Source organism: Aethalodelphis obliquidens, unplaced genomic scaffold (assembly GCF_003676395.1).
Source record: "Aethalodelphis obliquidens isolate GAN/ISIS:26980383/991018 unplaced genomic scaffold, ASM367639v1 scaffold48, whole genome shotgun sequence".
NCBI classification, from domain to species: Eukaryota; Metazoa; Chordata; class Mammalia; order Artiodactyla; family Delphinidae; genus Aethalodelphis; species Aethalodelphis obliquidens.
The window spans coordinates 12,673,342-12,694,789 of record NW_020837992.1 but is presented as its reverse complement, the minus strand read 5'-3'; the positions used below and the strand labels follow the sequence as shown (position 1 = coordinate 12,694,789).

Below are 21,448 nucleotides of genomic sequence, written 5' to 3'. Positions count from 1 at the left end.
ATTTATCATGGGGCTAGTTCACTGCAGCTTTTTAAAAACTGGATATGGGTCTTCCTGAAAGAAGATCAATGGATTTTAAAGGCATGACTCTTAGGATATCAAAACTTTAATTACCATGATGTTTTAAGTATTAAATAAAGCTGCTGCCAAACATAAAGTAAGCATTTTATAGTAGTTAGTAAATGACTCCGTATAGTAGAAGAAGACTTCCTTGACACATATATATGAGCTGCCTTTGGGGTAAATATCTTTCAGTATTTATGATTATAAAAGCATTTATATTTATTACAATATCTACTTTTTAGGAAAATTGGCATGATCATTGTCTTTAGTAAGTAATAACCATTCATTCTATTGTAAATATTTTTCCAGGTGTTATAATATTAGTTTACAAATAATATTGCTTAGCTTGAAGCTCCTGTACACTTAGTCTTTCTTTTCTGAATGATGGTAGAAATTTTGGCTTTGTAAACCAAAAAAAAAAAGTGGGGGGATGAATGAAAGAAATTAAGTTTTGTATTAATATTATTCAACAATTTAAGTTTGAAATGAAGTTCAGTTTAATAATTTAATATTATTCATTTAATTTAAGTTTAAGTGAAGTTTTGTCTCAGAGTGATAATTATCTACTTTCATTAGTAAAGTGGTTTAATAATTCTGTTCTTCTGAACAGAAGTACTTAATCATATCATTGTATTTTTTTAGATTCATACTAAAAAATTCAACTTTGATTCATATTTTTAAAGTCATATGATTTAATGATTTTTGTTGTGATTAATAAAAGAGAAAACATTTACGATAACAAAAATGGGCCCATGGAATAAAATTTTACTTTTTTTAGGCCTTTATTTTTGGGAGACTCTAATATTGAACTTCTAGACAAAGGACAAACTTTACATTTAAAGAATGCACGAAGAAGTGACAAGGGACGCTACCAGTGTACTGTGTCTAATGCAGCTGGCAAACAAGCCAAGGATATAAAACTGACTATCTATAGTAAGTGTGACGTTCTTATGCTTTTTACTGTTATTATCAGTTCTCATTATACATGAAAATCAGGGTTCGCTCTACTGTTAACTGCTCTTTGATTCAATACAAGTAATTTGGAATGCTACTTACTTTAAAAGAAAAAACCTACTTTCATGTGTTTTAGGCTAGAACATTGCATCCAATTTTAATGTATTTTATCATTAAGTATGGATTTCTTCAAGGGGTCTAGTGATTTTCATATGACCTCACTTAAGAGGTCAAGTATGCCCTGATTTTTTAGTGTAACATAAATCAAATGTCTGTATCCCTAAAGGGGTTTTTAAAAAGCTCTAAAAGGAGTAGAGATGCATGAAATACAATGAAGATGATGGTATGAGAACAACTCAATTATTCTATTTTCATTGCATCTTGGCCTTTATTCAGACCACATGGTAATATTTTAAATGTTTTAGGCTGTGCTGCTATTTTCTCTCAGTTAAGTCCCCATCAGAGGTATGTAGCCCTCATTTCACTAAAATTCTCAATATCCCCTGAGGAAGGTGACTGCCAAAGTCATTTATTTTTTATGCCAGGAGCCATAGGAAGGCACTTGAACATTATGTTGCAGGCACAAAGAATTGCATGATAGAAAGGAATAGGACTCATTAGGCCAGTCATGCTTATTGTGGCTCTACTTCCTGCACTGTCTTCTGCTTTGTATAGCGTTTGACACTCAAGGAAAGTTTAGATACCTCAGGAATGTCACTTCCTTGTAGGATCTTCCCAAACCAAACCAATCACGTCATCACTCTCTATTACGTTGGCCTAGTTTTCTTTATAGCACGGATCACTGTCTGATAGTTTAGTTGCTTACTGATGGGTTTATTTACTTATTTGCTATTTCTCTCAAAGGAAGCTAAACTTCATAAAAGCAGGGCCTTGTTTTGGATGTTCTCCACTTTAATGTCTGATACACAGTAGCTCTCAAGAAATACTTGCTCAGTGAATGAGTTGTCTAGTGATACACTGTTCAGTATGGTAGGCACCAGCCTCACATGACGGTTGAGCATTGGAGATGTGGCTAGTCCAAATTGAGACAAGCTGTAAGTATAAAATACACACCAGATATCAAAGACTTAATATGGAAATATAATATAAGATACCTAAGTAATAATTTTACATTGATTACATCTGAAATGAGGATATTTTAGATATATTGGACTAAGTAAAATGTATTATTTTCCTACTTTTTAATGTGGCTACTAGAAAATTTTAAATTATATATGTGGTCTTAATTATAATTCTGTTGGACGGTGATGGTTTGAGTCATGGATGTAGAAAACAAACTTATGGTTACCAGAGGTTAGGTGGGGAGGATAAATTGGGAGACCAGGACTGACACATAACACGCTACTATGTATAAAATAGATAACTAATGAGACCCCGCTGTATAGCACAGGGAACTCTACTCAGTACTCTGTAATGGCCTATATGGGAAAAGAATCTAAAAAAAAAAACAAAACAGAAAGAGTGGATATATGTATATGTATAACAGATTCACTTTGCTGTACACCTGAAACTAACACAACATTGTAAATCAACTATACCCCAATAAAAATTAAAAAAAACAAAAGGAACTTGGGCTTCTGAGGTAAGTAGACTTGGGTTCAGACCCAGCTTCTGCCACTTACTAACTTTGCAACTTTGGACAAATTGCCTGACCCCTCTGAGCTTCGGTCTCATCTATAAAATGGAGATAATAATAGTACCTACTTAATAATATTATTGTGAGGATCAATTGCTAGATACTTTATATTTCCCAGCTTACAGTAAAAGTTCAATGAATATTATTCATTTATTATTATCTACTTAGTGATTGTATTGTCTTGCAACTTGAAATATATGTAGAATCTGGCTTGATTTCTATATAACTTCACTGAATTGCAAATTTCCCTTTTTTAATGTTAGTTGTCTTTATATAAAGTTCAAATAGCTTTCTTGAATCAAAGAAATTTTATTTAATGCAGGCTTTTAAGTCATTTCTTTCTACAAATAGAAGCCTGTGGAAGAAATCAGTCGTGAACAGACATGTATTCCAAAAAACAGTAATGTTACTGAAAGATTAGCTGTATAGGCATCCAAGTTAAACAAAAGCGTTATTGCTACCATTGGCCTCCTACCAGAACCAACCTTTTGAACAATAGGTGCAATATTTCCCCTAAGCTGTTGAATAGTTTTCTCTACATTGTTGTATTGTTGCCAAAGAATGTGATGAATACATTTTGGTGATTCAATAAGACTCCTATTTCCATAGGAGTTGAGTTCTTTCATTTCAGATTTTCTTGTTCATTTGGTATGATGCCCTAAGGCACCGAGAAGAGAGGGCTTTGTAATGACTAAACCTTCTTAGATTGTCTGAGATGAAAGGCACTGTAACACTGTGAAGTTTTAAGTATTCAGTAATTCAGGAAATAATGCCACTTCCTCTCTAGCAAGCTTGTCTGCACCTCTGAGTGGGTAATCTTAAGCTTATTTTATTTCGCTTGTGAAAATGCTTTTATTCCTAAGAATAAATGAAACAGATGCCATACTTGGGCTGTGAGAAATATTTATATAGATTTCAGGTTGAGAATGTGGTTCATAATGCAGTTTATTCATTCATTTTCTTTATTTACATACTAACATGAGGAAAAAGAAGATGGGTCCGATGCATCTGAAAGGCAGAAATGCACATTGTGCCTGAATTAGGGAAGAAATGGAGACAAAATATGATGAAAAATAAAAGAGATGGAGGGGAAATGGGGGGTGGGGAATGAATGTGAAAAAAAAGGAAATAAAGAGCTTTTAATAACCTATGGGGAGACTGCAGATTCATAGCCAGTAGTTCTGAAACAAAGATTTTTAACCTGCAGTCCGTGCATAAGTTTCAGAGGTCTGAGAGTTTCCCCAAATGGTGTAAAAGTCTTTGAGTGTATATACATGGTACATTTTAATGTGCAGTGGGTTCATAACATTTACCTGTAACACCCTTCCTCAAACAGAAGTACAGGTCTCATAAAAGTATACATGAATTAAATTGAAACAGGAAGAAATATTTATCTGGAAGATTTAAACAGTAGATGGTTTATTGTTCTGCTTTCAGCTGAAAATGTTCTTTGAGTAATTTTTTCCTCAATTTCATAAATACGAACTTTTAAAATGAACTCTTTTCAATACAAGTGATATTCCTTTGTAAAGCATTCATGGAGGGTGAGGGGTTGTTTGAACCTATGTTCTTGACTTCATTTTTTTAATTTGTTTATTTTTATTAGTTTTTATTGGAGTATGGTTGTTTTACAATGTTGTGTTAGCCTCCACTGCACAACAAAATGAATCAGCCATACGTATACAGATATCCCCTCCCTTTTGGACTTCCCTCCCATTTAGGTTACCACAGTGCATTAGGTAGAGTTCCCATCTGTTTTTCACTTCATTAATGTATCATCCAACTAATTAGGCTAGCCAGTTTATTTAGACAATTTCAGCTAAAAATTTGATGTATGTTTCCAGATTCCATCAGTAGGCTCAAATCAAAATTAAAATTTAAAGTCTGAGGGCTTCCCTGGTGGCGCAGTGGTTGAGAGTCCGCCTGCCGATGCAGGGGACCACGGGTTCATGCCCCGGTCCGGGAAGATCCCACGTGCCGCAGAGCAGCTAGGCCCGTGAGCTATGGCCGCTGAGCCTGCGCGTCCGGAGCCTGTGCTCCGCAACGGGAGAGGCCACAACAGTGAGAGGCCCATGTACTGCAAAAAAAAAAAAAAAAAAATTTAAAGTCTGAGTAAAATGTTCTTTCTTAAGATTTCAAAATGGTGGCTTGAATTGAAATTAATTAATTATCTATAGCAGGACTTGACAAACCTTTTTTATAAAGGGCAAGTTGGTAAATATTTTAGGCTTTGCAGACTGTGAGGCAAAATCAAGGACGTTATGTAGGTACTTACATAACAAAATAGAAAGAAATGTCTACCAATTGTTTATTCATGATATTCTATTTTTCTGGTAATTTTAAAAATTGTAAAATTTGTTGTAATACAAGTCTACTAATGAGAATGGATTTCTTTTGGAGTGATAACATTTTACTTAATTAGAGTTCAAAGTTAATGATTCCTGTCACCAAAATTAAATGCAGATGTTCATCTTTTAATACTGGTATGTAATGAGATTTTATGTATTTCATTTTTGAAAATGTCTTTTCATTCAGATACTGTAGATACTGTCAAATACTAATATCATGTCACAAACATAAGATTTTAATTGATCATATTCATTACTTGAAAGGCATTTGCAGAATTCTGTTATATTCTCTTGATGTTTGACTTTTGGCCTGCCATTCTACTCCCAATTAATCAATTCCAATTGAAGGTTAGATGGAAGGCCCTCATTTTCAGAGATAAAAGAACTTAAAATGTGGAAATTTCATTTGCATTTGCATCAAAGTTTGACAAACATGGTTGAAACTGAAAGTTGAGCTCAAAATATATTCACTGCAAATTTGTAGGGGAATCGAGATCTGAGTTTTGTTTGACAGCATGGAAAATGTGTAGAGGAGCTTGACATTACTTGTGATTCAAACAACAGAATGAGTACTAACAGTATAGATTTTGCGTTCAAGTGCTAGTTTTATCTGGTAAGTTTAGGTTGAACTTATTAAGAAACATTGTCAAGTTTATGGCAAAACTAAATTCCAGAATCATTCAGTACTCAATAATAGTGTTTGAGGACAATTCTCATTCAGAAAAAATTCAGTCTCAGTCCTAAGCTCCAAAAATTAAAATGTAACTTTACCACCATTAAGACATTAAGCTGCTATAAGGTAGAACAAGTCATTATATTCACCTTCTACTTCTGACAAAAATTCATGGAACTGATGATATTTAAGTCCATAAGAGCAAGTAAAATACCCCATGGACAGTTCTCTTTCAATAACACATGAATATTTTACACAAGTGCTGATGAATAGTACAAGGAATAACGATAGACTTTTAGAATTTTACATTTTAATAAATTTAAAATGTAAAATTTGTAAATTTCTCTAAACCTTTTTCTGCCCCACACGTATTTTTATCACCATCAGTTGTAGCACATCTTAGCAGATTCCACTTCAGGTTGTAATAAATTAGTGCTTTTTCAACTTCTTTGAAAATATTTTTGTCTGTAGTTGTTCCATGCAGACTATTCTTAGAGACTAATTCTTCAGTTTCTTCACCGTGGCATTGACTCCTCAAATAAAAGACAGCTAAGCAGTATCAGTAACATGTCAGTTTGTCAAGAGCCAAGAATACTGTTCAGAAAAGTTGCCTTTAAAAAAAACAAGACTATTGATATTGTCAGTTTTCTCAACTCTTCAAGCAGTTTTTCTTATGGAAAGGCTGATCATCTTAAACAAATTGATTAGTTTAGGCATAATTGTTTGCTAATGCAATCATTCTTGATTTAATTAAATCACTGTTGGTAAATGGCTCTCCTTCCTTGGCTAACAAATGAGCCACTCAGAAACTTAGATGGTAGCCTCATTTTGACTGTTTATCTTTGTGAAGAAATTCTGCCTAATGAGACATTCCATTTTATATTAATTTATCGGTTGTTTTTCTTTGAATGGGGTATATTGTGATGAGTGCTTAGGCTAATAGAGTTAGTGTACACTGTATTTTTTCAAAACAGCTATAGTGTTATTAAAAAAATAAACTCAGTGCTTTGCCATTGAACCTAATAACAAAATAATCCGCACTGTTCTGTGCTTTAAAAATGGCACGTTTTAAAGCTTACTTTTCTTTCTTTTGTGTGTTTTGACATGGGGAGTATGCACTGGTAATAAAAGTAAAGTAAAGTATCACGGTATGGTGATATTTATGGCACTTGAAATGCTGTTGGCTTTTAATTGTGTCACTGAAGTTTATGGTGAGCTGAGCAACAGTGAGAAGCAATGAGAACACCACATTTGGTATTTATTGCAACAATTTAACTCTGCCATTGTAGAAGTGAAAGTTGCCATAGACAGTACATAAACAAATGAGCATGACCATATTCCAATAAAACTTAATAGGTGCTGAAGTTTGAATTTCATATAATTTTTACATGTCACAAAATATTATCATTATTTTGATTTTTTTCCAGTCATTTAAAAATGCGAAAACTGTGCTTCGTTCAGCATCTTGATGCCTGGCCTGTGGGCCATAATTGGCTGCCCTGATTTATATAGTAAACCACCTTATAGAAAAATTATTCCACCATCAAATTTACCTCACAATACAGGCATACCTCTGAGATATTGCAGGTTCTGTTCCAGACCACCACAATAAAGCAAATATTGCAATAAAGCAAGTCACACAAATTTTTTTTGGTTTTCCAGTGCAAATAAAAGCTATGTTTACACTGTACTATAGTCTATTAAATGTACAAAAGCATTATGTCTAAAAAAAGTACACACCTTAATTTAAAAATACTTTATCGCTAAAAAATACTAACCATCATCTGAGCCTTTAGCAAGTCATAGTAGTAACATTAAAATCTCTGATCAGATATACAGATTGCCAACAAACACATGAAAGAATCCTCAACATCATTAATCATTAGAGAAATGCAGATCAAAACTACAATGAGATATCATCTCACACCAGTCAGAATGGCCATCATCAAAAAATCTACAAACAATAAATGCTGGAGAGGGTGTGGAGAAAAGAGAACCCTCTTGCACTGTTGGTGGGAATGTAAATTGATACAGCCACTATGGAGAACAGTATGGAGGTTCCTTAAAATACTAAAAATAGAACTACCATAGGACCCAGCAATCCCACTACTGGGCATATAGCCTGAGAAAACCATAATTCAAAAAGAGTCATGTACCACAATGTTCATTGCAGCTCTATTTACAATAGCCAGAACATGGAAGCAACCTAAGTGCCCATCAACAGATGAATGGATACATAGGATGTGGCACATATATACAATGGAATATTACTCAGCCATAAAAAGAAACAAAATTGAGTCATTTGCAGTGAGGTGGATGGACCTAGAGTCTGTCATACAGAGTGAAGTAAGTCAGAAAGAGAAAAACAAATACTGTATGCTAACACATATATATGGAATCTAAAAAAAAAAAAAGGTGATGAAGAACCTAGGGACAAGATGGGAATAAAGACGCAGACCTCCCAGAGAATGGACTTGAGGACACGGGCAGGGGGAAGGGTAAGCTGAGACAAAGTGAGAGAGTGGCATGGACATATATACACTATCAAATGTAAAATAGATAGCTAGTGGGAAGCAGCTGCATAGCACAGGGAGATCAGCTCGGTGCTTTGTGATCACCTAGAGGGGTGGGATAGGGAGGGTGGGAGGGAGGGAGACATAAGAGGGAAGAGATATGGGGATATATGTATATGTATAGCTGATTTCCTTTGTTATAAAGCAGAAACTAACACACTATTGTATAGCAATTATACTCCAATAAAGATGTTAAAAAAAGATATATTTTTATTAAAGAATCCATCATGGGCTTCCCTGGTGGCGCAGTGGTTGAGAATCTGCCTGCCAATGCAGGGGACATGGGTTCGTGCCCCGGTCCGGGAAGATCCCACATGCCGCGGAGCGGCTAGGCCCGTGAGCCATGGCCGCTGAGCCTGTGCGTCCGGAGCCTGTGCTCCACAACGGGAGAGGCCACAACAGTGAGAGGCCCGCATACTGCAAAAAATAAAAATAAATAAATAAATAATAAAAAAAAATCCATCATGATCACTGAAAAAAATAAAATAAAATCTCTGATCATAGATCTCCACAACAAATATAATAATAATGAAAAAGTTTGAAATATTGATAGAAATACCAAAATGTGACAAAGACAGGAGGTGAGCCAATGCTGTTGGAAAATAGTGCCAATAGACTTGCTCAGTGCAGACCTGCCTGCCACAGACCTTCAGTTTGTGAAAAATACAGTGTCGGCAAAGCAGTAAAAGGAAGTATGCCTGTATAGTAGATCTTGCCTTCATTTATGTGTGAGGAAAAAAATATGTATATCAATGTTTGTCACTGTGAACTAGTTCCAAGAACAATTATCAGAAAACATTAAGGAATTCCACTCAGATCTAGATACTGTTTTCTAATATTCTTTTCCACTGAAAAGAACCAGAGCTTCTAGGAGAAATAGTTAATCCTAAGGCTGGGGCAGAGTGTATAAAGATGAGCCTGGAGCATGTAGTAGGGCCAGAAAATAAGAAAATACTAAAATAATATGATGTGAGTATGTCAAAGGGACATAGGGCCGGTTGGAATAGCTCCCAAAGGCCATAACTGGAGCAATTTGAACAATAAAATAAATAATGTAGTATTGGATTATACCCAAAGTATAAAATGAATCTCCATGAGTGCATATTGATATAAAGAAATAAATTGGGGAAGAGAGACTAATCTCTCATACAGAAGAATTCCAGATGATAAATTATGTAGGTATTCCCCTCTCAAGGAAGTAGAATAGCTCTCCCCCTCATATATATGGGCTGGGAAGAGTGATTCTTTTCAAAAGGGCAAAAGAGAGTAACCTTACAGTGGAGGAACCTAGCAAAATCTACCTCAACCAGGTGGTCAAGGTCAACATCATCAGTGATAAGCTGTGTTGATCGTGTGTCCCCTTGATATGACTGATGAGAATGGTACTCCGTGATCGTGCTTCCAAAACCCATAACCCTAGTCCAAACATAAGAAAAACATTCTCTTCTAAAATAAAAGTTTATTTTAAAAAATTAAAGCACTCAAATTCATGAACATGCCATTTAATTTATTTTAAGTTATTGCAGTGATAGCACAATCCTGGAATGATCGTATTCAGAGTATGTAGCAGAGCTTGAGTCAGTGGTGTTGTTTTTCCAGCAGCAGAGTCCTCATGTGGTGTGAGAGGCCAGACATGTGGTTACTGAATTATGAAAGATACACATGTAGCCAATTAGATGAGTATAATTGAGTGAATGAACTCTCTGTGGCGGTTCCAAAAAAAAAAAAAAAGTAAGAAGAAGCAAAAGTTAAAGACTCCACAGCTATTACCAGTAGCTGGATCTGAAAGCACTTAGGCCTTTTGTATTTCCTGGGGAAAGGGCATGCAGTTGTACCTCATCTGACATTTTTGCTCCCTTGGCCTCATTTCAAACTTATTGTATTTACTTTAAGTGGGATTTATTTTGTTTTGCTTTGTTTGTTAAACACGACTTTCTTAGTTACTGTAATATGATCTATTGGGCTTAAATGAACCCCTGAAATGAAAACTGACTTTCTGCTTTTACTGAAATCTGAAACCCAAAAGGACAGTGATGAAGATTGTTTTGACAAAACAGGCAACTAATTACCAATAGGTAAATCACAGACTTCCTAATTGTCTTTAATTCATATTTACTTTAATGCATTATTTAAATATCTATAGCGTTTGAGACTTTGATGCAGATGCTAAAACTTAGAAGACTTGTTTCTGTTCTGAAATCCTTTGTAGTTCCACCTAGTATTAAAGGAGGGAATGTCACCACAGAAATATCAGCACTGATCAACAGCATAATTAAACTGGAATGTGAAACACGGGGACTTCCAATGCCTGCTATTACTTGGTATAAGGACGGCCAACCAATCATATCCAGCTCACAAGCACTTTATATTGATAAAGGACAATTTCTTCATATCCCTCGAGCACAGGTCTCTGATTCAGCAACATATAAGTGTCAAGTAACCAATGTTGCTGGGACTGCTGAAAAATCTTTCCATGTGGATGTCTATGGTAAGGAAAAAAATATATGTTTTAATTATGTACTTTTCTGCCTATGCTTTCTAATATGGCAACATGCAATTTGTTCACTAATAAATCCCTGTTGGGTTGGGTTGTCTTCAATATGCATACATTGGAATTAGAAGAATTTGTCTCATGATTTGGAAAAATATTTTAAAAAGCTAAGGTTAGCAAGAAGTGGCCCATTCATTCAGTCAACCACCTGCCTATGGCACTGGGGAATCTAGACCATTTGATTTTTACGGAGAAGGTAAAGTAGTTCTTAGCACTAAGCTCATTCTCTCCAATTTGTCCTTTTTTAAGCCAGACACAGTATAGCGTATCCGACAATATTTAGACTAATTGCAGATAAGCTGAACCAAGAAATTCTTTCCTCAGTAGCTTAGGGGGAGATGGACATATAGGTAGTTTCTGTAGTCAAACTACGTGAGTTAAAAATGAAAAGAATCCCCTTTATTTCATGAGGATTTTAAAGAATTGCCTGAAATATTACTCTTTTCTACGTAGTTCCTCCAATGATTGAAGGTGACTTGGCTGCGCCTCTCAATAAGCAAGTGGTTATTGCTCATTCGTTGACACTGGAATGTAAAGCTGCTGGCAACCCTCCTCCAGTTCTCACCTGGTTGAAAGACGGTGTACCTGTGAAAGCGAGTAACAACATCCGCATAGAAGCTGGTGGGAAGAAACTGGAAATCATGGGTGCCCTAGAAGTCGATAGGGGACAGTATATATGTGTGGCTACCAGTGTGGCAGGAGAAAAGGAAATCAAATACGAAGTTGACGTCCTAGGTAAATGAGGATGCTGCCACCTGTATTCTCATATTCATAGCAAAACCTGACTAGTTTATTAAATGCTTTTGTGTTCATGGAATAATAAAACAATCTTAGAGAAGGTTTAGTGATCTGTTCAACTCTGGACTACACATTACTGAGTGGTGAATTGATCACCAGAGTCCCAAGATCTAAAAACCCACATAAATCTTCCACTTGCCCTGATAGGTACACTTTGTAAGTAGGTAGATGCCTTTTTACATTTGTGACAATATCTGATTGTAGTGAGTGAGAGCATGGTCTCTTGTCATGAGCACTGTGTTAAACAATAGGAAACTTAGTCTGTGGCACTTGGAAAGTCATCTTGTAACCTTACATCTCTATTTCTTTATAAATTGAAGGCTTTCAATGCAGGCCCAATTTTTGAGGTTCCCTTATCTTATTCTTATGAAAATAAGCAACATAAAATATGAATCAACTTTATGTTTTGATGGCATCATCAGCCCCATAGTGCTAGATTAACTGAGAAAAATTCACAGTGTGTCGAAAATATATTTATTGATCGTGGCAAGTGTGTATTGTAAAAGGTATTTTACAATACATTTCTGAAGTCTCCTTCATGTACCAAATGACTATGATACTTATCAGCCTTCTAAGTGCAACTTAGTATTGCTTAAAGTGATGCTATATTTTTTCTTGTAAACATTTCTTTGTATGTTACATCCTTGCTGTTTTCTAGTGCCACCAGCTATAGAAGGAGGAGACGAAATGTCTTACTTCATTGTGATGGCTAATAACTTACTGGAGCTAGATTGTCAAGTGACAGGCTCTCCTCCACCAACTATCATGTAAGGGTTTTGGTATGTCTTCTAAATATCTCCCACTTCTTTATTTGAGTGTTCTAGAGCTATCTTGAAAGAGGTTCTGTGTCATTCAAAAGTGATTTATAAAATTATTCTAATTATATCCCTCTTTTAAAAGATGTACTGTATATTCAAGGCAACTTTTATCCGATACTCACAGGGCCCATAAATCTCAATTAGAAGACTTCGTTCTATGCTCTTAAAAATTACATTTTCAGTTCATAGAGACAGACTATTAAGCAGTATCTGTCAGATCTTCCTGAAGCACTGAAATGTTAAATGAACAACGGAATTTAAAACAGTATGCCAGACATATTAAGGAATTGTGGAAGTTAACATGAATATATGATTACCAATACTTTTTTCTCATTCCTTCATTCACAAAGTATTTCTTCAATACTTATCTTTCATTTCCAAAGTGCTATGGGATATGCAAAGGAACAGATACTAAGTAACTTTTGGGCTAAAATATGTTCACACATGATTATAAAACTAAATGGAAAGTGATAATTCATAATAAATTAAAAATTATAATGCTATATGATTTTAGGATTTTATTTTACAGATGTTTTAAGATTATGTGTGTTTTGTTGGTTAATATTATTTAAACATTTGAAGTGAGTGATATGTAGGGGCATTTGCCTCTTTCTGTAGCCCAGCATTAATAGAAGAATGAAGAACTGTACACATAGTTCTTGGGTTCCAATAATATGCCAGCTTCTTTGTTAAACTAGGTTTCCTTTTTCTTTTCCCTATTTACAGTTTATTTTATTAGAGTGAGCAGATGGGAAATTAGGCAAGTACATAATTGAGAATACATATATATAAATGTATCATATATACATATATACACATATACATACATATATATAAGTATATAAGTCGAATATATGAATAAATGTAGTTCCTCCGAGATAGATAGATTGCTTTAGAAACATAGTTATTTAAGATATAGATAGGAACATAGTTATTTAAAATATGTGTCCAGACTTCTTTTTGCCTTATTTCTGTAGGTGGCTGAAGGATGGCCAGCTAATTGATGAAAGGGATGGATTCAAGATCTTATTAAACGGACACAAACTGGTTATTGCCCAGGCTCAAGTGTCAGACACAGGCCTTTATCAGTGTGTAGCAACAAACACTGCTGGGGACCACAAGAAGGAATTTGAAGTGACTGTTCATGGTATGCTGAAGAAGGAGCATTTCACCGAAAATTCATTTATGCATTGTTTCAGTATCTAATTCAGAACTTAGCTCAGTAATCTGGATAAATCTTGAGTTGTGGAAAGTAGTGCTAATTTGAGTGAGAATTTGGATCAAATTTGAATTAGATATTGGAAAATTTTAAGGCACTTTACTAACACAGAAGATTTAACCAAGAGGTATCATGTGAATGAACTGAGACCGAATTTAAATGGTAAGAGATATTCTGCATAGAATGTGAGGGTCTGAGGAATGAGATCAAAGAAGATAGAAGAGGCAGGCAGCAAATTTCAAATAAAGGGGGGATACGAGTGTTCAAAGATTCAGCCAAAACAGGAGGGAGTGTGAATAAAGTCATTTCCAGAAATGGAGGCTGAGGGTGTTATGCAGGATCCAGGGCACATAAGTGCACTCAAGGAACTGGCACAATAGGGTTAGAACCATTAGTCTAATGACAGAAGCAACCCTCTGCCAGGGTATTAGGTATCTCACTTGCCAGCAGACCTTGGGAAGGGAGGGACTGGAATGAGAAACTGGAGAGTGTTTGGAAGCCACAAGTAGAGGTTTCTATGAACATCAACTTCATTATTCCCAGGCGGACTGGTTTTTTCCTGCATTTTGATGGAATACAGCTAATGCTGTTTCTCAGTCTCAATTCCAATTCTTGAGGGAGGGAATCTGGCAGGCCCAGCTTAAATCAAGTTACTATCCTGGATTTAATCAGCCTTACTGGGGACAGAGTCATGTGGTATAAATATGGGTACTGGAAACCCACCCCAATTTAATGAGGCAGTTCTAGAGAAAGGGCAGGTCATAGTAGATTGGGAAAACACACCAAGAGATTGTAAACCAAACATACATGTGGATTGCAGTTGCTGTAAATACACTTCACTTATTCTCTGGAGAATTAGAGACCCATAGTTAAGAAATAAGTAATCTCTAAAATTGCTAAAAGTTAGAAGTGAAATGCATGGAATGAAATTATTCTGTTTGTTAAAATAGGCCTCTGCCCTTTTCTAAATTTTGAAGTTTCAGGTTCTTGGATACAGACTTTTAAGTGTTTGATCCCACTGATTATAGTTTTTGCTCCCTCCCTCACTTCCATTTTTCTTCCTTCTTTCCTTTCTTCTCCTCTCTTTTTCTTAAATCTAGTTCCTCCAACAATCAAATCCTCAGGGCTTTCTGAGAGAGCTGTAGTAAGGTATAAGTCCATCACCTTGCAGTGCATAGCCAATGGCATTCCAAAGCCATCCATTACATGGTTAAAAGATGGCCAACCTGTCAACACTGCCCAAGGAAACCTCAAAGTAAGTATGAATATTATTTTGTCCAAGATGAGAAAGCTATATATGGAGCTATCATATTCTCCTTTCTTAATTATAGATTTTCCTGTTGGATAGATTTTGCAGGAAATGTACTAAAACAATATGTGTTTTCCTTAGGATTTTTCAGAATTTAACTTAATATTTTGATTTGAAAAATGGAATTAATTAAAGACTAATAACAATGATGTTAACTTTAACCTAGTGGTTGGTATTTTTATTATTTCAATTTATGCCTGTTTTAATTATTTAAAAACTAGTATCTTATGGATGAATAGTTCATCAGTACTAAGTAAGTCAGAGTATCCTCAGTATATTCACCATTGACCAGGATTAAGGTAGAATTATATCTATTGATACATAAACCTAAGTGAAATGGTTTCTTGAAAAACATAGTTTAGTTTATAAACATCATGATGGCAGAGACTCAGTCTCTATGAATAAGTTCACTTGTGTATCTTTCATATTGAGTATAGTCCCGGGCATATAACTGTATCTCAGTACATATTTGTTGAATTAATAGATAGGTAGATTGCAAACCTGAGTAATCTACATGATACAATTAAAATAATTAATAGATTTTGCTACTAAGATCAAGTTAATTGACTAATGTGGGTTTGAGCTTTGCTTGAGGTAGGTTTCAGTAACAAGGGATGTGCCAAGTTCTTCTCCCGGCAGAAGTGATGGATATCTGTTCATTTATCATTCCTATTGCAAATTGAATGGAACTAATCTCACATATTTGCGCTAACAAAAGATTTAATATGTAGCCTTCTAACACAGAGCAGGTAAACAACTGTTTACCTGGGAGACAAATATTTATCATACAATCGTACAAAAGTATAATTGCAAACTGTGATGAGTAATTTTAGGAGACAGTTATAGAGAGGTATAAGAACAGATAATGAGGAAAGCCTTTGAGCGTGTGTTGGTTTGCAACCCCTGGAGCTTCCCGGGTGTCATCTGAAATCGGCCCCCTATTCAGAGAGAGCAGAGAGAGATCTAAGAAAGAGGCACAGCACTCCAGATTGGTAGGGGGCAGGTTTAATAAGCAAGGGAACTTACTTACCAGGCTTGTCTTGGATGACTGCAAGGTGAGTAGATCTCCTCACGTGCCCACCAAATCTTAAAAGTTTATATAGAGGTCTTAACTGGGTTCAGTCATATATCCTGTCCAGATGGTCTCAACATCACACTACTATCTCAAGGCTGCGTCCTTGGGCAGTTTCTAGCACTGGGAAAGAAGACGGAATGCACATTCCAAAAATGGGGAGAGGATGAGGAGCCTCCAAATGCCTGAGTCCAGCTCACGGGTCATCCCTGCGGTCACATCCTCTCAGTGACCTCCTCCAACAGGGTGAGGGAGGGTAATTTATGGAAAAAGTTTTTAAGCAGAGATCTGAAGAACATATGGAGTTAAGTGGGCAAATTAATAGAAGAGAGGTGAGTAGAATCTTTCAGAGGAGATGTGCATGGGCAAACAACCTAAAGTAAAGGGGAGCATGACGCCTCTTGAGAACGTGAAAGCAAGCCATTGGATTAGGGAACCAAGAGCAAGGGAGAAATGGTATTAGAGGAGACCAGAGGACAGGTAGGAGGCATTTAAGTAATGTTAATGATTTTATTTTCACTTTGCGAATTTCACAGTGTGAAATTTTTGAACAGTTTTAAGAGAAGAGTGACATGATCAGGCTTATATTTTCAATAGTTACCTAGGCCCATTTGGAGAATGAATTGTAGGAGTCAAGAGTAGATATGTGGAAATCAATTACTTATTTGCATTTGTCTAAGAGAGAAAAGATAGAAATTTGGACTCACATGCTGGCCATAGAGATGAAGATACATGGATATATTTGAGAGTTATTTATTGGTTAAATCATTAGGGCTTGATTATAGATTGTTGATGAAAGGTGAGGGAGTGGAGAATATCAAGAAAAATTAGTAGGAAGCTAATCTACACAAGTACATAAATAGTGATGCCATCCAGTGAGAAAGGAGACTTTGGAGGAAGATAAGTTTGAGGGGGAATAACTGTGATTTGAGTTTTAGACTTCTGGGTGTTGAGTTGACCTTGAAATAAACTAGTGGAGTTGCCAGGTAGACCATTGAATATATGGTCTTGGAGCTCAAAAGCTAGTTCTGGCTGGGGATATTGGCACACAGATCATATTTGAAACGCATGGACGTAGATGAGTTAATCCGAGCGCAGAATAAAGAGTAAGAAGAAATAGAAAAAAAATGATCTAGTTCAGAATCTTAAGAAATTACTGCACTTAAAGGCCGTATGCAAAAGTCTAGAAGTGAATATAAGTATATGAATGTGCTGCTTAACGTGTTTAGTACAGTATGGATGAAGAATAAGTTACGTGGGAGTTTATGTGGGAGTGTATGGAGAGAAGATCTTATGGGGTCAGAATGCGGTAAGCCTGGAAGGCTTTGCTGAGTTCGGATTTCATTCTGGGCGAAGTGGGGAGCCATGAATGAGCTTTGAAGGGGGACTGGTAAAAGGATCAAATTTGCATTTTAGATAAATTATTCTGGCAACAGTATGCAAGGCAGATTAACAGTTCGGGAGGTTGGAGACACTGGAATATAAATTAAGGAGCCATTATAATCCCACAGTGGCTGTGAGAATGGAGACAGGGGGTCTGAGAAACACAGAGTGGTATAATTACTAAGAGAGTCAAAGTGGGCTCTGAAACCCAGATGACTGGTGTCATTAAACAAGATTGGAAACACGCAATGAGAATTTGGTTTAGAAATACAGGAAAACAGCTTTGTTTTGGATTGTTCAATTTCATGTGCTAACCTGTCCAGCAGATAGCTGGAAGCTCAGGAGAAAAGTTGAGGCCAATGCTGTAAATTTAGGAGTCTGCATGGGATTCTTCATCACAGCCATGGGTTTGGATGAAAACTATCAGAAAGCTAAGTTTCCTGTTTATGGAACAGGGAGAGGAAGCAGATTCCATAAAGTAATCTACTAAGAAAGTCAGCGAATGAGAACTGAGGGAATGCTGTACCTTCAGCTCCCAGAGGGCAGAGGGACTGAAGGAGCAGGAAGTCAACAACGCCAAATGCTGTAGATGGTGAAGGAGAGTATGAGCTCACTGCCTAGGCTGCTGCATGCTGTGATTAGAAGTTAACTGGTAACCTCTGAATAATCATTTTCAAAAAATAACCACTGAATCACCAGTTCCAAAATGGTAGAGGCTAGCTGTAATGCGTTCAAGAGGGAAATAAGGAAAACCAGTCAAGGAAATTTATCTGCATTTCCATTACTCATATTTTATAATTTTTATTGTTTTTCTGGCCCCCATGACCATTTAATCAAAAAAGATTGTTTTAAAACTATTTATGAAGTGTTACATAAATGTAACCATGTTTTTTTCAAATAGCTTAAATTTTCATCACATACCTCATAGTTGCAGTGCTAAAGTCTTTTATTCAGTGGAGTTTTATGACTGTACCAGCAGGCTTGCCTTAGGTAACACTGTTTTGTGTTTTCCAATGACTAAGAAAAGCTTTTCAATCAAAATAGTCTATTTTCTTGTGCATGATGAAGTGATCTGGCTCTAATCTATCAAAAGATAATTAAGATACTGGCATAAAAATATAACTAGATATTATAAATTTAAATGAGTTTGTCTATTCAGCAGATGTTTTCAAGTCCAAGTATAAAGTACAAAATGCTGCCATACTTTCTGATCCCAATTAGATACAGTCTTCTGGTCGAGTTCTACAAATTGCCAAAGCCCTCATGGAAGATGCTGGCAGATACACATGTGTGGCTACCAATGCAGCTGGAGAAACACAACAGCACATTCAACTGCATGTGCATGGTAATGGCATCTTCACGTCTTAACAAGAGTATTTCTGTGGCTTTTTTAAAACATAGTGGGCCCATTTTTATCGAATTGTAGTATAAAAGAAGCAAGTGTTTATTTTAATCTGTATAAAAAAAGTATATAGTTTTTTTTACATTATTTTCATTATAATTGCTCATATTAAGATCTTCAGTTTTCAGGTTGTCAAACAGGAAGTGCTGGAGCTCATAAGTAAATAAATGCACTACCCTGTGTTTTAATTATTTGAATTCTGTCAACTGATAACTTTGTACAGATAATGTCTGTTGGAAAAAAAACCCAGAAGTTGCAGGGTTTTTCCTTAGCATTGTCTGTGATTATCCTGCTTGCCTATAAGATGGATTTTGTGAGTAGAAGCTATTCTTGACTCAGGATCTTCTCTCATGTGCTTTAATAAAAAGTCTGGTTGGCTGTGGAACACTTCATGAATACTGTAGCTTCACAGGTAAACTTGAAAGATTACCTGACCTTGAGTGTAAGACTTCACATCTCTAGAGGCTCATCAGAAAGGGCCAAGAATTGTAGGCTTGAGCTTTCCTAACTCAGCCAAGGATATTTGCAGAGAGCTAGCCAAGCTCTCATTGTACATGTTGTTCATTTTCTCTAATTCACGTGATTGCTTGTTAAACTTTTATTCATTCATTCATTCTGTCCATCCATTCATTCATATATTTACTCTACATTTTCTGAGCAATCTTAACCTAGAAGAACACTCCAGCACTTAGTTTAATTCCAGGTATATAGCAGGCAGTCAATAAATATTTCACAAATGAAACAGTAAATAGTAAGTGAATGAAAAAATTTAGTTTGAATGTTGAATTCTAATCTGTTTCTTTACATATTCTCTTTTATTTAAATCACCCAGTTAAAAGATTTATATCATCAGTTCTCTAAACGTTTCCAATAAACCAGCTTATTCTTTCCCCATGTCTTCCAGTATGAACACCTAACTTATGGATGTCATACACACAAACCGTGTTCCTTAAGAGGACCTTCATTTTTTCATTGAATAATTAACCTAAAGACCAATATCTGAGTGTAACCATCTTGGAACGGTCTCACTATAATTGAGGGTTGGGGGACAGGCTGACCCTGCTCTCCCTTAAGTTGCCTTGAATTTACCTTGTTCCTCATAGGGCCTTGTATATCTTTCTAGTGTTCTTTGGCAGCTGTCTCCAGCATATACTCAGACCTCCACTTCCATCTAAGAGTGTGCTGGGGGTGGGCTTGTTCTCCTTCCCCATTTTTCTGCTCTGAGTCTCCTTCTCTCCTCCTTATACAGGCTGTTTGTTCCCTCCCTTCCAACAGTTTCAATCCTTATCTGATATCCATTGTTGGCTAAAGGAAATAGTTGAGTGGGATAGCATGATGTGTTGTAGTCATCTCAGGCACTGGAGTCATGCCGACTTTAGTTTAAATTCTATGCTAAACATGATCTGCGTAACCTTGAGGGAACGATTTAACCTCTCTGAGTATCTGACTTGCAGAGTGCTTTTGAGGTCTAGAGGTATTAGACGTAAAATATTTCCCACTTTTACTCTTTCAGGAGTTATCAAAAAGAAAGATTTGGTTTTGTTCTCTAGACTGGTTTAAATTACTTAAATGAAGACTCTGTAATGAAGAACAGAATATATGTCTCCAGAACTGGGAAGAACCAAACTTCAGTGTTTGAGGCTCTCCAGCTTGTGTTCATAAAAATCATAGGTATTGCTTGTTAAAAGTACAGCTTCCTGGGCCCATTCCCACATCTCCTGAAACAGCATCTCTGATGCAAGTAGTCTGTGCCATTACGTGGAGGTACGTTGGCTCAGACTGTAAAGACTGGCCTAGAGACTTGCCAGTGTAGTCAAGAATGACTGAAAACTAGAATCCATAAAAGAAATCAAGTATCCCATCACCTACCTAGCAACAACAGAAAAGAATAAACAGATTCACTACCTAAGAAAAACACAAGTCTATAAATATGCTGTCTGAATATGGTAACACAATGTATGTTAGCAGGAGATGCAATTAGTGTACATACTGACATGGAAAATCATCAGAGACAGGGGATGCAGGCTAGAAGATGTCTGAGTTAATGTGAAAAGAAAGAGAAATAGAAGGTTAGTCATTGTAAGGATTTATTAAAAACTACCAAATTATGGTTTTCTCAGGGTATATGCCCAGCAGTGGGATTGCTGGGTCATATGGTAGTTCTGCTTTTAGTATTTTAAGGAACCTCCATTCTGTTCTCCATAGTGGCTGTATCAATTTACATTCCCACCAACAGTGTAGGAAGGTTCCCTTTTCTCCACACCCTCTCCAGCATTTACTGTTTGTAGATTTTTTGATGATGGCCGTTCTGACCGGTGTGAGGTGATACCTCATTGTAGTTTTGATTTGCGTTTCTCTAATAATTAGTGATGTTGAGCATCTTTTCGTGTGCTTCTTGGCCATCTGTATGTCTTCCTTGGAGAAATGTCTATTTAGGTTTTCCACCCATTTTTTGATTGGGTTGTTTATTTTTTTGATATTGAGTTGCATGAGCTGTTTGTACATTTTGGAGATTAATCCCTTGTCAGTTGCTTCATTTGCAAATATTTTCTCCCATTCTGAGGGTTGTCTTTTCACCTTGTTTATGGGTCCAAAAAAGAGGGGATATGTGTATACATATAACTGATT

The 21,448-nt window shown here is 36.1% G+C and overlaps 1 protein-coding gene across 1 annotated transcript in view; it reads left to right on the top strand.

The window, feature by feature from the left end:
* Nucleotides 1-21,448, top strand: part of HMCN1 (hemicentin 1) — a 525,244-nt gene that overhangs the window by 283,031 nt on the left and 220,765 nt on the right. The window contains exons 30-36 of the mRNA XM_027083004.1: nucleotides 842-996; nucleotides 10,478-10,756; nucleotides 11,273-11,554; nucleotides 12,276-12,384; nucleotides 13,413-13,582; nucleotides 14,755-14,909; nucleotides 18,640-18,763. Of these exons, the coding sequence (XP_026938805.1) occupies nucleotides 842-996; nucleotides 10,478-10,756; nucleotides 11,273-11,554; nucleotides 12,276-12,384; nucleotides 13,413-13,582; nucleotides 14,755-14,909; nucleotides 18,640-18,763 (1,274 nt within the window). The remainder of the gene's footprint in view (nucleotides 1-841; nucleotides 997-10,477; nucleotides 10,757-11,272; nucleotides 11,555-12,275; nucleotides 12,385-13,412; nucleotides 13,583-14,754; nucleotides 14,910-18,639; nucleotides 18,764-21,448) is intronic.